The sequence below is a fragment of the Diabrotica virgifera genome, chromosome 8 (assembly GCF_917563875.1).
Source record: "Diabrotica virgifera virgifera chromosome 8, PGI_DIABVI_V3a".
Taxonomy (NCBI): domain Eukaryota; kingdom Metazoa; phylum Arthropoda; class Insecta; order Coleoptera; family Chrysomelidae; genus Diabrotica; species Diabrotica virgifera.
This window is the reverse complement of record NC_065450.1, coordinates 108915466-108931261: the sequence shown is the minus strand read 5'-3', so window position 1 is coordinate 108931261 and position 15796 is coordinate 108915466. Positions and strand designations below refer to the sequence as shown.

Here is a 15796-nt window from a genome sequence, read left to right as displayed (position 1 = left end):
AGCACTCTCCCTATTTTCTCTGTCGTACCCTTCACATATGGCAGAATGGTTTTGCCGATCGGCTTATTGTCTTCTGTAGGGTCCTTATCTCTTCTTCGAGCATTTTGAGCTTTTTCGATGTTGTATGTTGAGAAGCCGTTTTTTCTTAACGCTGTTTTCACGTTATGCATTTCTTCATTTTGATGTTCTTGGTCTGTCAGTCTTTCGGATCTTGTAATCAAGGTTTTGATGACTGAATGCAATTGTGCAGGATGGTGGTGTGAAGCAGCATTTAGATATCTATCGGTATGTGTCGGTTTCCGATACACTGTATGGCCTATGTGTCCGTCTTGTTTCTTTATTATTAACACATCTAAGAATGGAATTTGATCGTTTTCTTCCAGTTCCATGGTAAACTGAATTTTATGGTGGATATTGTTGATGTGTTCTAAAAAAGCCTTTAGTTTTTCTTCTCCGTGGGTCCAGATAATAAAAGTGTCATCCACGTATCTAAGCCACAGTTTGGGTTTGTATTCAGCTGTTTCTATTGCCCGCTGTTCTATTTCCTTCATAAACAAGTTCGCTATTACTGGTGACAGTGGAGAACCCATCGGTGCTCCCTCAATTTGTTTATATCTTTGTTCCTTATAGATGAAATAAGTGTTATTTAAACAGTGTTTGGTTAGGTTTAGTGTATCCGGTGATATTGCATACTTTTTGCTTATGATGTCCAGTGATTCATCTATAGGAACATTCGTGAAAAGTGAGACAACATCGAAGCTGACTAGCAAATGTCCCGGCTCAAGAGTCACACCTTTTATACGCTCGATGAAGTGGCTCGCGTTCTCGACGTAAGACTCCGCTTCTTCCGCGTATGGTTGCAGCTGTTGGGCCAGAAATTTCGCCAGCGGTTGTAAGGGAGATCCGATGGAACTCACAATTGGTCGCAGTGGTAATCCTGCCTTGTGTACCTTGGGTAGGCCGTAAAATTTTGGGCATCTAGATGACTTCTCTCTAGGTATGAGATGGACCTGTTGTTCTTTATTGATATTTGAGGCTTTAATCTTGGCTTTTGTTATTTTCTCTAGATAGGTTGTCGGGTCTGACGAGATGCTTTGATATGTTGTATCATTTAAGATGTCGTTTATTTTTGTTTCGTAGTCTTGAATATTCATCACTACCGTAGCGTTGCCTTTGTCAGCTGGAAGCACGATGATTTCTTTGTTGTTCTTCAAATTATGTAAGGCTTCTTTCTCTTCCCGTGTTAAATTTCTTTTTGGTGGTTTAGCTGTTCTTAATATTTTTGATACGTCTTGGCGTATGATCTCGGCTGTTTCTGCTGGGAGATTAGTAATTGTAGTCTCTACCTCAGTAATGATGTTTTCTACGGGAATGTATGTAGGTGCAACAGCAAAATTGAAACCTTTTGCAAGAACACTATTCGTGGCTTCATCCAGTGTCAGATTTGAGAAGTTATATACTAAATTGTTTGTTTCTATTTGTGGATTTTCTTTCTTTTTTGGCCGCTGTTGTAGTAACAAATTTTCAAACTTTTTAATTTGTTTGGTCTTAGTGAGATCAGCATCTGTTTCTGCTCGAAAGTTTGTCAGTTGTTCAAAGAAATTCCATAATGTTGGATGGATTGTGTTACTTAGTTTAAGATGCAGCTGTAATGATTCTGCATTCATTTTGTCTATGTCTCGTCTGGTATCATGGATTGCCTCTCTAATAAGCGGTAGTGATGAATATTCAAGACTACGAAACAAAAATAAACGACATCTTAAATGATACAACATATCAAAGCATCTCGTCAGACCCGACAACCTATCTAGAGAAAATAACAAAAGCCAAGATTAAAGCCTCAAATATCAATAAAGAACAACAGGTCCATCTCATACCTAGAGAGAAGTCATCTAGATGCCCAAAATTTTACGGCCTACCCAAGGTACACAAGGCAGGATTACCACTGCGACCAATTGTGAGTTCCATCGGATCTCCCTTACAACCCCTGGCGAAATTTCTGACCCAACAGCTGCAACCATACGCGGAAGAAGCGGAGTCTTACGTCGAGAACGCGAGCCACTTCATCGAGCGTATAAAAGGTGTGACTCTTGAGCCGGGACATTTGCTAGTCAGCTTCGATGTTGTCTCACTTTTCACGAATGTTCCTATAGATGAATCACTGGACATCATAAGCAAAAAGTATGCAATATCACCGGATACACTAAACCTAACCAAACACTGTTTAAATAACACTTATTTCATCTATAAGGAACAAAGATATAAACAAATTGAGGGAGCACCGATGGGTTCTCCACTGTCACCAGTAATAGCGAACTTGTTTATGAAGGAAATAGAACAGCGGGCAATAGAAACAGCTGAATACAAACCCAAACTGTGGCTTAGATACGTGGATGACACTTTTATTATCTGGACCCACGGAGAAGAAAAACTAAAGGCTTTTTTAGAACACATCAACAATATCCACCATAAAATTCAGTTTACCATGGAACTGGAAGAAAACGATCAAATTCCATTCTTAGATGTGTTAATAATAAAGAAACAAGACGGACACATAGGCCATACAGTGTATCGGAAACCGACACATACCGATAGATATCTAAATGCTGCTTCACACCACCATCCTGCACAATTGCATTCAGTCATCAAAACCTTGATTACAAGATCCGAAAGACTGACAGACCAAGAACATCAAAATGAAGAAATGCATAACGTGAAAACAGCGTTAAGAAAAAACGGCTTCTCAACATACAACATCGAAAAAGCTCAAAATGCTCGAAGAAGAGATAAGGACCCTACAGAAGACAATAAGCCGATCGGCAAAACCATTCTGCCATATGTGAAGGGTACGACAGAGAAAATAGGGAGAGTGCTGAGAAAACACAACATAGAAACGATATTTAATACGGACAGAAAGATCTCAACTATTTTACCAACACCAAAGACCAAAATATCGTTAGAAAGCCAAGGTGTATACGAGATTCCGTGTGGGGATTGTGGAAAGTCGTACATTGGACAGACCAACCGAAGAATCCAGGTAAGACGAGAAGAACACCGAAATGCTATCGAAAGGGGAGAAACCACGTCATCCCTGGCTCAACATGTCGCAAATACAGGACACACAATAAACCTGAACCAAACAACGATGTTAGCTAACATCGAAATAAAAAGAAAACGGGAAATCAGAGAATCGATAGAAATTGAAAGAAATCCCAACGGCTTAAACCAAAGAGATGATGCGCAACGGCTTCCTACTACTTGGAAAACGGTATTGAAGAAAAAGACCAAAATAAATCAGGCCGCAACATCCACGCGTAACATCCCGCCGACGACTGCAACCTACACCGGACCAATAACAAGAGCCAGAGTTCGCGCAGGGCAAGCAGCATCAGGATCAACTACATAAGCGACGGTATCGTGAGTAAAAATTCAGTTTACTTCAAGCAGCAGCGAGAAGCGGAACTACCTGACTTGACAATGGCAAGTGAGATCTTGCCGAAACGTCGTCAAAATAATGGTTTTTATCAAAACCAAAATTATTCAACGCGGAGTCAAACCCGGAAAACAACAGAAAGCATATATATATATATATATATATATATATATATATATATATATATATATATATATATATATATATATATATATATATATATATATATATATATATATATATATATATAATCCTAAACCCATTTACCCTAAGGTGTCGGGTGTAATGTCTTTAGTTAGTTGCATGCACAATTTTTCTCCATTGCTTCTTATTCTTTGCTTGGTTTCTTGCTTGTTCTTTGCCGATTCCTCGTTTTTCTAGGATTGAGGTTACATTATCATCCCATGTCTTCATTGGCCTGCCCCTTGGTCTCTTGGTTTGTCTTCTGGCTTCCCATACTTTTTAACTGGTCTTTCTTGGTTCATTCTAACCATGTGTCCATACCATCTCAATTGGGCCTCTTCAATTTTTTTAATAATTGGTTGGACCTTAAGATGTTTTCTGACTGCCTCATTTCTAATCCTGTCTAACCTGGTTATACCCATTATTCTTCTAAGAAATTTCATTTCTATGCTCTGTATTTTCGATTTTAACTTATCAGTAAGCGTCCAACTTTCACTACCAAAAGTTAAAATCGGCACAAACACCGTCTTGTATATGGACACTTTGGCTTTTTGGGTGAACGAAAAGTATTATTTATTATTGGATAGACAGTTCCGCCCTTACTCAATGACGGGAAAAAACAAGCATAAAAAAATACACAACATATTTGTCAGATTGTCATAAAAATTATTAGATTGATTGTCATAATTATAAATCACATTTTTAGCAATTGTAATTATTTTTTTAAGCTGAATACAAAAAGTTTTTAATATATTACAGTCCATTCTATCAGAAGTTTGTCCATAAAATTTGGTACCTTCGAGCCCGAGAAGCATAAAATTTGGTCCGATCGAACCCGATGAGTGAGACATAGATCCATATGGGTATGAAGATTATTGGTTTTTGAAGAATTTATGATTCAGCGAGATTGGATCCGCTCTGCCGATTGAATTAAATGTGAGGTTTTTCCATTTATTTTCTTGATTGTTCTTTGTTTATTCTTCATATTTATTTCCTTTCAACAAAGTGCCAATAAATTATTAGATTTTTGAGGATTTTTGGGGTTCAATTAAAAATTTTGATTTTGCGCATTGAATAATTGATTTATAACCTATAATTTTATTTAGCTAAAAAATAATTACTTATTAGATTGATTTGTACACCTTTGTGTGTATGTAAATATGTATTTGAGTTGATTTGGAGTATTAGTTTGTGGAATGCTATACGATTTCTGATTATTATTAGTAGATATTGCTATTGTTATCGGATTTCTTTAAATATAAATGATTATAGGACCATAGCCAATATTCGGCTAAGTTTGATTATTAGATAAAACACAGATTTAGATTTGACTTTTATTACTTGATTGATTAGCGTCGATTTTTGAGTTCGTACAATTAAATAATATTATTTGCTACGTATTTTGATTAATATAAAGCTAAAAATGCCTATGAAAGCTTCTGATATTCGTCAATTATATCGCAAAAGAGATATAATTGAACAAAGATTAAACAATTTTATTGAATTTATAGAGTCGATGACAAATATCGCGATTAATGATTTAAGCGAAGACCATTTTTCGCAGATAGAATTGAATACAGAAAGAACTGAAAGTTTGTTTACTGAATTTGATGAAATCCAAATGTCAATTGAATTAAATTGTCAGCATCAAGATATTCAACAAGAGTATGCGAAAAGACAACGATTAGATACTATATTTTCAAAAACTTTGTCTAGAGCAAGAACGATGTTAAAAAGAAAATGTTCCGATTTATCCAGTTCACAGTCGAAAAGGTTAGATATAAACCATGAATATAGTGGATTAGAAGGTGTCAAATTACCTCCTATTCAGTTACCTGTCTTTCATGGAGACTATTTGAAGTGGATTGAGTTTAAAGATACTTTTGAAGGGTTAATTCATAATAATAAAGTATTGGCAGATATTCAAAAATATCATTATTTACGTGCGAGTTTAAAAGATGATGCATTGAAAATTATACAAAGTTTAGATTTTTCTGCACAAAATTACAATTCTGCATGGCAGACTCTATGCAACAGATTTGACAACTCTCGGATGTTAGTAAACAATCATTTAAAAGCTCTTTTTGAGATTGAAAATTTAAATAAAGAATCTGCATTAGGTCTTAGAAGCATGATAGATTCAGTTAAAAAGCATTTATTCGCTTTAAAATCACTTCAACTACCGACTGAACATTGGGATGCTATTATGGTTTATTTGGTAAGTGGTAAATTGGATAAATTTAGTTCTCGGGAATGGGAAAAAAGAAAAATAGATAATTCTTTGCCAAGTTTAAACGAATTTCTTGAATTCTTGAAGAATCGTGCTGATTTTTTGGAAACTATAGAGTTAAGCAATGTGACAAAACCGGATTATAAATCTAAATACCAAGATAAACACTCTAGATCTCTGCTAACTAGTAAAAGCAGAAGTTGTAATTTTTGTAAACAAAATCATTTGATTTACCTATGTGAAGAATTTCTTAAACTTTCAGTAGCCCAAAGATGGGATAAAATAAAACAATTAAATTTATGCCGAAATTGTTTATGTACCGGACATTACTGCAAACAATGTAAATCGTTCGGTTGTAAGATATGTAAAGCCAAACACAGTTCTTTTTTACATGAAAATAAACCATCTGATATTCATGTTAAAGACAACAGTTTAATTAATTTCAACCCGAACAATGATTCAGAGAATGAACCAAATAAAGTTAAGTTGTCAACTAATACTTCAGAAAATAATGTTAATAGAAATGAGATTATTTTAAAAAATAATTGTTCAAATAATGATTATGTACTGTTGAGTACTGCTAAAGTTAGAGTATATGATAGATACGGAAATACTCATATAGCACGAGTAATCCTAGATTCAGGGAGCCAATCATGTTTTATTACAGAGGATTTTCTAAGTAAACTCGATTTAGACACAAATAGAGCAAATATTTGTGTTTCAGGAATTAATAATTCCGTTTCATCTTTAAATGGAAAATGTCAATTAAAAATTGGTTCTATATTGAACAATTTTAAGTCAAATTTACATTGCATAGTGGTGCAACAGATTACTGAGAATTTGCCAACTTATACTTTTAATGTCTCAAATTTCTCAATACCCCTAATATAACTTTGGCAGATGATTTATTTAATGTAAGCAGTAAGGTAGATATGTTACTTGATGCTAGTTTGTTTTGGGATATAATGTTAGATGGTCGCATAGATATTGGAAAGAATTTACCCTCCCTCCAAAATACTGTTTTTGGTTATATTGTGGTTGGTAAAGTTCCATATCCAACAAAAAATCATATTAGATGTCATTTTTCACAAAGATTTAGTAGTGATGATTTACAATTAGAGAAATTTTGGTCTGTTGAAGAACCAAAGTCTCATATTTCTTATTCAAAGGATGATGTTTATGTTGAAAATCATTTTAAAAATTCATTTTCTCGATCAGAAACTGGTCAATTTATTGTTAAAATTCCCTGGAAGGAACATTCTTCTGTCCTAGGCGATTCTAAACAATTAGCTGTTAAAAGATTATTGTATCTAGAGGATAGATTTAAGAAATGTCCCGAACTTAAAAATGGTTATTTAAATTTCATGAAAGAATATTTAGATTTAGGTCACATGTCAATTGATTATAATTTAGATGCGAAGGCACCACAGAACCTAATTATTTTTTACCACATCATGGTGTTATCAAAAATGAAAGCCTGATAACCAAACTCCGTGTTGTTTTTAATGGTTCTGCCCCATCGACTAATGGGAAGTCATTGAATGATATCCAATATTCAGGACCAGCAATTCAAAATAATATTTTGAGTATTTTGATTAGATTGAGACAACATGCAGTTGTTGTTTCCGACATCAGCAAAATGTATAGGATGATACTTGTTCATCCCGATGACAGAAGAATGCAAAAAATTGTCTGGAGGAATAGTCCTTCTCAGCCAATTTCAATTTATAATTTAAAAACCGTAACATATGGCACTGCCAGTGCGCCATATCTAGCCATTAGGTGTATCCAGCAATTGTCATTTGATAATAAAATCAAGTTTCCTGAAGCAAGTGAAATTATTCTGAGAGATTTTTATGTTGACGATCTCATTACTGGATTTTCAAGTGAGGCTGAAGCTATTAAAAGATGTGATGAAGTGGTCAAAATATTGAAGTCAGCTTGTTTTAATTTAAGGAAATGGTCTTCAAACAGCCAATTGGTATTAGATCACTTTAAAGATTATTCCGATCCTTTAAAAGTACTTAATTTAGGAGATCACGAGTGTATTAAAACTCTTGGTATTCAATGGTCTAGTAAGTTAGATATTTTCAGTTTTCATGTTGAAAACCCTGATCTTTTATCAAAAATAACGAAGCGCACAATGCTTTCTGCAATCGCAAAAATTTATGATCCCTTAGGTTTAACCAGTTGTTGTATAATCCTAGTAAAAATTATGATTCAATCTCTTTGGTCGTTAAAACTTGATTGGGATTCCGAAGTCCCCTTTGATTTGTGTGATAAATAAGTTCCAGTCTAAATTATGTCACTTAAATGATTTAAGAATTCCACGGTGCGTTCTGAGTAACAAACCTAAAATAATTTAATTACATGGATTTAGTGATGCTTCACAATACGCATATTGTGCAACAATTTATGCTTGATGCATTGATTCACAAGGTTCTATAAATGTTCATTTGTTATGTGCTAAGACTAAAGTCGCCCCAGTCAAAATATTGACTATTCCTCGATTAGAATTGTGTGGTAGCTTATTATTGGTCCAACTTATGAAAGCTGTTTCAGATTCTGTTACTTTTCAGTACACCCCATATTATTGGTGTGATTCACAAATTGTTTTGCATTGGCTCAATAATGACCCAGCAAACCTTCAAGTTTTTGTTGGAAACCGTGTTGCAGAAATTCAAAGATGTACTACAATTGAAAATTGGAATTATGTTAGCTCGTCTGAGAATCCTGCAGATATTGGTAGTAGAGGAATTTTGCCAGACCAATTAGCTCACTGTAAGCTCTGGTTTAATGGCCCTCAATTTTTATCAACAGATTTTGATAAAACTAAGTTCTATGATTTACTTGATATATCAAACCTTCCTGAAATGAGAAAGAAATCTAAGGCATTAGTTTCTATAAAAAATTATTTTAATTCACTTTTTTATAAATACTCGAATCTGAACAAATTAATTAGAATTATGGCTTAAGATTTGTTAATAATTCAAAGTCAAAGTCTAATAGTAAAAGGTATGGCCCGATTTCAGCAATCGAATTTACTGATTCAGAGGTTTTTCTTGTTAGATTAGCTCAGACAGAAAGTTTTGTTGAAGAAATTTCATTATTAAATAACGGTAAAGACCTTCCGTCAAAGAGTAGATTATTACCTTTAACGCCTTTTCTAGATGAAACTGGATTATTGAGAGTAGGAGGACGTCTTAGAAAATCTCTAGGAATTATGATGGGAAACATCCCTCACTATTAGATAAGATTCATGTTTTAAGCAAACTAATATTGAGACATGAGCATGTTCAACTTCAGCATGCAGGTCCACAACTCTTGTTAGCGACAGTTCGTCAAAAATTTTGGATAATTGCGGGGATGTCCCTAGCTAAAACAGTTGTAAGGAATTGCATTAGATGCTATCGGTTTAAACCCAAACCTGGTTCTACGATTATGGCTGATTTTCCAGAACATCGTGTTAATATATCACAACCTTTTTTCATAACTGGATTAGATTACGCAGGGCCAGTTACATTAAAGGATAGAAAAGGTCGCGGATGTAAAACGTATAAAGCGTACATATGTTTATTTATTTGCTTCGCCACGAAAGCAGTACATTTAGAATTAATTAGTTCTTTGACATCTGAAGCTTTCATGGCAGGCCTTAGAAGATTTGTTTTTAGACGCGGTAAACCCGGGCATCTGTATTCAGATAACGGTACAAGTTTTGTAGGTGCCAAAAATGAACTAAAAATTTTGTATGATTTCATTAGAAAATCAGAGGATGAAATTGTCACCTCTTGCACAGCTCAGAATATTATATGGCATTTCATTCCTCCTAGTACTCCAAATTTCGGGGGATTATGGGAAAGTAATATAAAAGGGGTAAAATATCATTTATCTCGTATTATTGGTCAAACCCTTCTAACTTATGAAGAATTCTGTACATTTTTAATTCAGATTGAAGGCACTTTGAATTCACGTCCTTTATATGCTCTATCATCTGATCCTAACGATTACACTCCTTTAACTCCCTCACATTTTTTAATTGGAAGACCGATGACCGCTGTCCCTGATCATACGTTTCAAGGAGAGATAAAAATAAACCAATTGTCCAGATTCCAACTGATTCAGAAATTGTTGCACGACTTTTGGAAGCAATGGTCAAAGATTTACCTGAATGATCTCCAACAACGTCATAAATCTACCAGACCAAATTTTATGGACAAACTTCTGATAGAATGGACTGTAATATATTAAAAACTTCTTGTATTCAGCTTAAAAAAATAATTACAATTGCTAAAAATGTGATTTATAATTATGACAATCAATCTAATAATTTTTATGACAATCTGACAAATATGTTGTGTATTTTTTTATGCTTGTTTTTTTCCCGTCATTGAGCAAGGGCGGAACTGTCTATCCAATAATAAATAATACTTTTCGTCCATACTCCCTGCCTTGAACAGCTCCAAGACCGTTCAAACACAAATCCCCTAAGTTAATGAGGAACACTAGAAACAAGTCTCAGCTAATGGTAATGGACAAATTTTAGTTATTCCACGTTTATAAAGTCCATGAGCGGTTTTAACAGTTACCACTCGAATTTCATCATCATCACCAGGGTGAACAGACACTATTCTTCCTAACTGCCACTGACAATTGGACAAATTGTCAGATTTTAAGAGCACTAAAGATCCGACTTGAATGGTGGAAGTACTACTTCTCCATTTATGACGTTGTTGGAGATCATTCAGGTAAATCTTTGACCATTGCTTCCAAAAGTCTTGCAACAATTTCTGAATCAGTTGGAATTTGGACAATTGGTTTATTTTTATCTCTCCTTGAAACGTATGATCAGGGACAGCGGTCATCGGTCTTCCGATTAAAAAATGTGAGGGAGTTAAAGGAGTGTAATCGTTAGGATCAGATGATAGAGCATATAAAGGACGTGAATTCAAAGTGCCTTCAATCTGAATTAAAAATGTACAGAATTCTTCATAAGTTAGAAGGGTTTGACCAATAATACGAGATAAATGATATTTTACCCCTTTTATATTACAGTCCATTCTATCAGAAGTTTGTCCATAACATTTTATTTTATGGACAAACTTCTGATAGAATGGACTGTAATATATTAAAAACTTCTTGTATTCAGCTTAAAAAAATAATTACAATTGCTAAAATGTGATTTATAATTATGACAATCAATCTAATAATTTTTATTTTTTAAAACAATCTCATTTCTATTAACATTATTTTCTGCAGTATTAGTTGACAATTTAACTTTATTTGGTTCATTCTCTGAATCATTGTTCGGGTTGAAATTAATTGAACTGTTGTCTTTAACATGAATATCAGATGGTTTATTTTCATGTAAAAGAGAACTGTGTTTGGCTTTACATATCTTACAACCGAACGATTTACATTGTTTGTAGGAATGTCCGGTACATAAACAATTTCGGCATAAATTTAATTGTTTTATTTTATCCCATCTTTGGGCTACTGAAAGTTTAAGAAATTCTTCACATAGGTAAATCAAATGATTTTGTTTACAAAAATTACAACTTCTGCTTTTACTACTTAGCAGAGATCTAGAGCGTTTATCTTGGTATTTAGATTTATAATCCGGTTTTGTCACATTACTTAACTCTATAGTTTCCAAAAAATCAGCACGATTCTTCAAGAATTCAAGAAATTCGGATGAATCGGAACATTTTCTTTTTAAAATCGTTCTTGCTCTAGCCAAAGTTTTTGAAAATATAGTATCTAAACGTTTTCTTTTCGCATACTCTTGTTGAATATCTTGATCCTGACAATTTAATTCAATTGACATTTGGATTTGATCAAATTCAGTTAACAAACTTTTAGTTATTTCTGTATTCAATTCTATCTGCGAAAAATGGTCTTCGCTTAAATCATTAATCGCGATATTTGTCATCGCCTCTATAAATTCAATAAAATGTTTAATCTGTGTTCAATTATATCTCTTTTGCGATATAATTGACGAAAATCAGAAGCTTTCATAGGCATTTTTAGCTTTATATTAATCAAAATACGTAGCAAATAATATTATTTAATTGTGTGAACTCAAAAATCAACGCTAATCAATCAAGTAATAAAAATCAAATCTAAATCTGTATTTTATCTAATAATCAAACTTAGCCAAATATTGGCTATGGTCCTATAATCATTTATATTTAAAGAAATCCGATAACAACAGCAATATCTACTAATAATAATCAGAAATCGTATAGCATTCCACAAACTAATACTCCAAATCAACTCAAATACATATTTACATACACACAAAGGTGTACAAATCAATCTATAAGTATTTATTAGCTAAATAAAATTATAGGTTATAAATAAACTATTCAATGCGCAAAATCAAAATTTTTAATTGAACCCCAAAAATCCTCAAAAATCTAATAATTTATTGGCACTTTGTTGAAAGGAAATAAATATGAAGGATAAACAAAGAACAATCAAGATAATAAATGGAAAAACCTCACATTTAATTCAATCGGCAGAGCGGATCCAATCTCGCTGAATCATAAATTCTTCAAAAACCAATAATCTTCATACCCATCTGGATCTATGTCTCACTCATCGGGTTCGATCGGACCAAATTTTATGCTTCTCGGGCTCGAAGGTACCAAAAAAATGGGATACTTCTTTTTTTGACAGAAACGTAGTTTTGATTGCGTGGTACATCCGAGCAGCACTTTCTATTCTGGAACTTATTTCAGTTTCTTCAGTTCCTCTGCTCTCTATTTGTACTCCCAAGTATTTGTAAGTATCGACTTGGTCAAGTGTATTTCCGTTAATTGTTATCTTCGTTTGTTTTCTACTTTTTCCACATACCATTACTTTCGTCTTCTCATTATTGATTCTCAGATTTCGTTTAATTAGTGCAGCGTTCCATACTTGTAAATTTCGATTGAGTGCTTCTTCATTTTCCCCAAATATCACTAGATCGTCTGCGTATGCATACTTTGAGATCCACACTGCTTCTAAATTTCTATGTCCGGCATATAACTTTACTGTTTCTGCTCTAGTTTCTTTAATTATGTCATCCAATGTTAAACAGTATGGGGTCTAGGACTCCTCCTTGACGTAGGAACTCTTCGGATTCCATATTATCGGTTCTGATTCTGTTCCTTGTATGTCTATATATACTCATAATGGCTTGCCTGAGTTTGATTTTCACACCTTTCTTTTTTAAACATATGTCAATCACCTTCCTTGGAGTACTATCAAATGCCTTTTCTAAGTCTATAAAGGCTTGGTATAACTCGGTGCTTGAGTTCCGTGCATTTTGTATTAATTTCTTGATAGTAAAAATGTGATCTTGGATGCTTCTGCCTTTTCTAAATCCACTCTGTGATTGTTCCATTTTAGAATCAACTTCTTGTAAAAGACGTTTTTCTAGTATTCTCTCATATACTTTGGATGGGATGCTCAGTAGTGTTATTTCTCTGTAGTTGCTACATTCGCGTCTGTCACCTTTTTTGAAAATGGGTAGAATAACTTCCACTTCCCAATCTTTTGATATTTGGCTCTCACTCCATGCCCTATTACACACTTTTGTTAGCAGTTCAATGCCCTTGTCGCCCATGTTTTTAAGCATTTCCGCTGTGATTTTATCAAATCCAGCCGCTTTACCTTTCTTAAGCTTTTGTATGATTTCCTTTGTTTCCGCTATATTTATTTCGTCTTGAATTTGGTCTTCCTGCTCTACCTCTTCTGGTTCTTCTGTGATAATGTCTACATCGTTTTGGATGTATTATATATATATATATATATATATATATATATATATATATATATATATATATTATATATATATATATATATATTATATATATATATATATATATATATATATATATATATATATATATATATATATATATATATATATATATATATATATATAAGTAATAGAGGGACGCCTATGGATTTCCAGTCTAGAAGTGATGACATGGTACTTTGACTTTGAACTCATGAGTGCTGACGCTAGGTGAAATCGTGTGAACTGTGTATTTGCATTTTTCATAATGTTTTATTAAATTGTATTCTTAGTTAAGTCTAGATTCTGCTTTTATTGATTCTGCTAGTTGTTTTAGCTCTAATAAAGTTTTTTAAAAAGTCTTTTTCGGCATTCCCAAATATTAGTGGCGCAGTCAGTAGGATAGGTCAAACGAAATTTAACGGACATAAATTTCGGTTCGTTTCAACGATTTATTGACCTTTATTCGGTGTGTTATATTCCTGTGGGTGGATTGAGTAGCCCTGCGTAACAGGAATCGCGTTAAGTAGACTTTTCGAGTGAATATCGAAGATACCTGCCTAACCAGACCTTCAGAGGGAACCGGCTTACATGGAGTGGACAATAATTCTCTGGTAAGTGCTTATATGTCGTATAGAGAGCCTAAAAAATTAGTTAATTCTGATTCATCAGACTCAGATTCTGACTCAACATTTCCTATTAAAGATAGCTTTAGTTCAAATCCCATTTTAACCACTAATCGTAGTTCTAATTTAAATTTTTGCTTAAAAAATAAAATAAAAATGGCAACCCCACAAATCCCACAATTAAAAAAGGAATATCTCGATATGATTCCGGATTTCCACGGAGAAACTACATTACTTCCTAGATTCGTGGAAATTTGTGAAAAATTAGTAAATAAATTTTATAACACAGTTGATTTAGGTGATTTTCAGAATGAATATTTAATGTCTAGTATATTAGCAAAAGTTAAAGGTGAAGCTGCTATTAACATATCAGCATGTGTAGTTAGAACATGGCAAAATCTCAAAGATGCCTTACTAAACACATACGCTGATAAAAGAGATATTTACACATTGAGTATAGAAATGTCAGAGTTAAAACAAAATAATGAAACTCCCTTTGAATTTTTCAATAAAGTACAACATCTTTTGAATTTACAAATATCTTTAATTACTACACGTTCTAATGCACAAGAACTATTAATTCTTTCAAACTACTTTCGAAGTTTAGCCCTTCGAGTATTATTACGTGGTCTTAAAGAGCCACTTGGCACTTTTATGCGCACGAAAAATCCAGATAATCTAAACTCTGCCCTAAGTATTTTAACCAATGATTTTCAAATTTATTTAAATGAAAATAATTCTTCACGTGGGCAAACCAGGCCAAATTTTCAGAATAATCATAATCCAAGACCAAGGTCTAACTTCCAACAAAATTTTCCCCAAACAAATCGACCATTTACATTCAATGAACTGCGACAAAGATTTCAAACTCCATTTGTATCGAACCTTACACAATTCCAGCAAAATACGAGACCTTTCCATCAACAACCCTTAGCATCAACCTCCTCTCCGAATAATAACAGGAGTAGTAACGTCTTTAAATCAAACCCACATCAAAAATTTCAAACCCCAACTCCAATGAGTACCACTAGTCACAATACTTTTAGACCATCAAATTTTACAAGCCAAAGTCGCCAAAGACGCTTCAATAATAATTTTGCAAGTCAACCCCAAAATATAATACCTGAGGAACTGCATAACATTGACAATACCGGGGAAAATTTTGAGTTAAGCGATGAAAATCATTTTTTAGAGAACAAAGCCTCGGAAAATCCTTAGTTACACAAGTTGAATATTTAAATCTAACAAATAACGAAAGTGAATTGCCGTACATTGTATTTCCTGAACATAATCTAAAAGTACTAATAGACACTGGGGCCACAAAATCGTTTGTTACCCCAGAAGTGGTAAAAAATATTTTAAAAATTCAATTGTTCATAAACCTTTTCAAATTTCAACTGCACTTGGAGCAAGACAGGAAAATTACTGTACTGAAATTCCCTTATCGAAAATTTTTAAAATTAAAAATAAGTTTAATTTAAGTTACGGAATTTTCAAATTCCATGGACATTTTGATTGCCTATTAGGCCTCGATAATTTAA

At 33.5% G+C, this 15796-nt stretch overlaps 1 protein-coding gene across 1 annotated transcript; it reads left to right on the top strand.

Moving 5' to 3' along the window:
- Positions 1–5039: 5039 nt before the first annotated feature.
- Positions 5040–10925, top strand: LOC126890235 (uncharacterized). The gene is made up of 2 exons (XM_050659089.1): positions 5040–5834; positions 10899–10925. Exons 1-2 carry the CDS (start codon positions 5040–5042, stop codon positions 10923–10925), a joined length of 822 nt encoding a protein of 273 aa, XP_050515046.1.
- The last annotated feature ends 4871 nt before the right edge of the window (positions 10926–15796 follow it).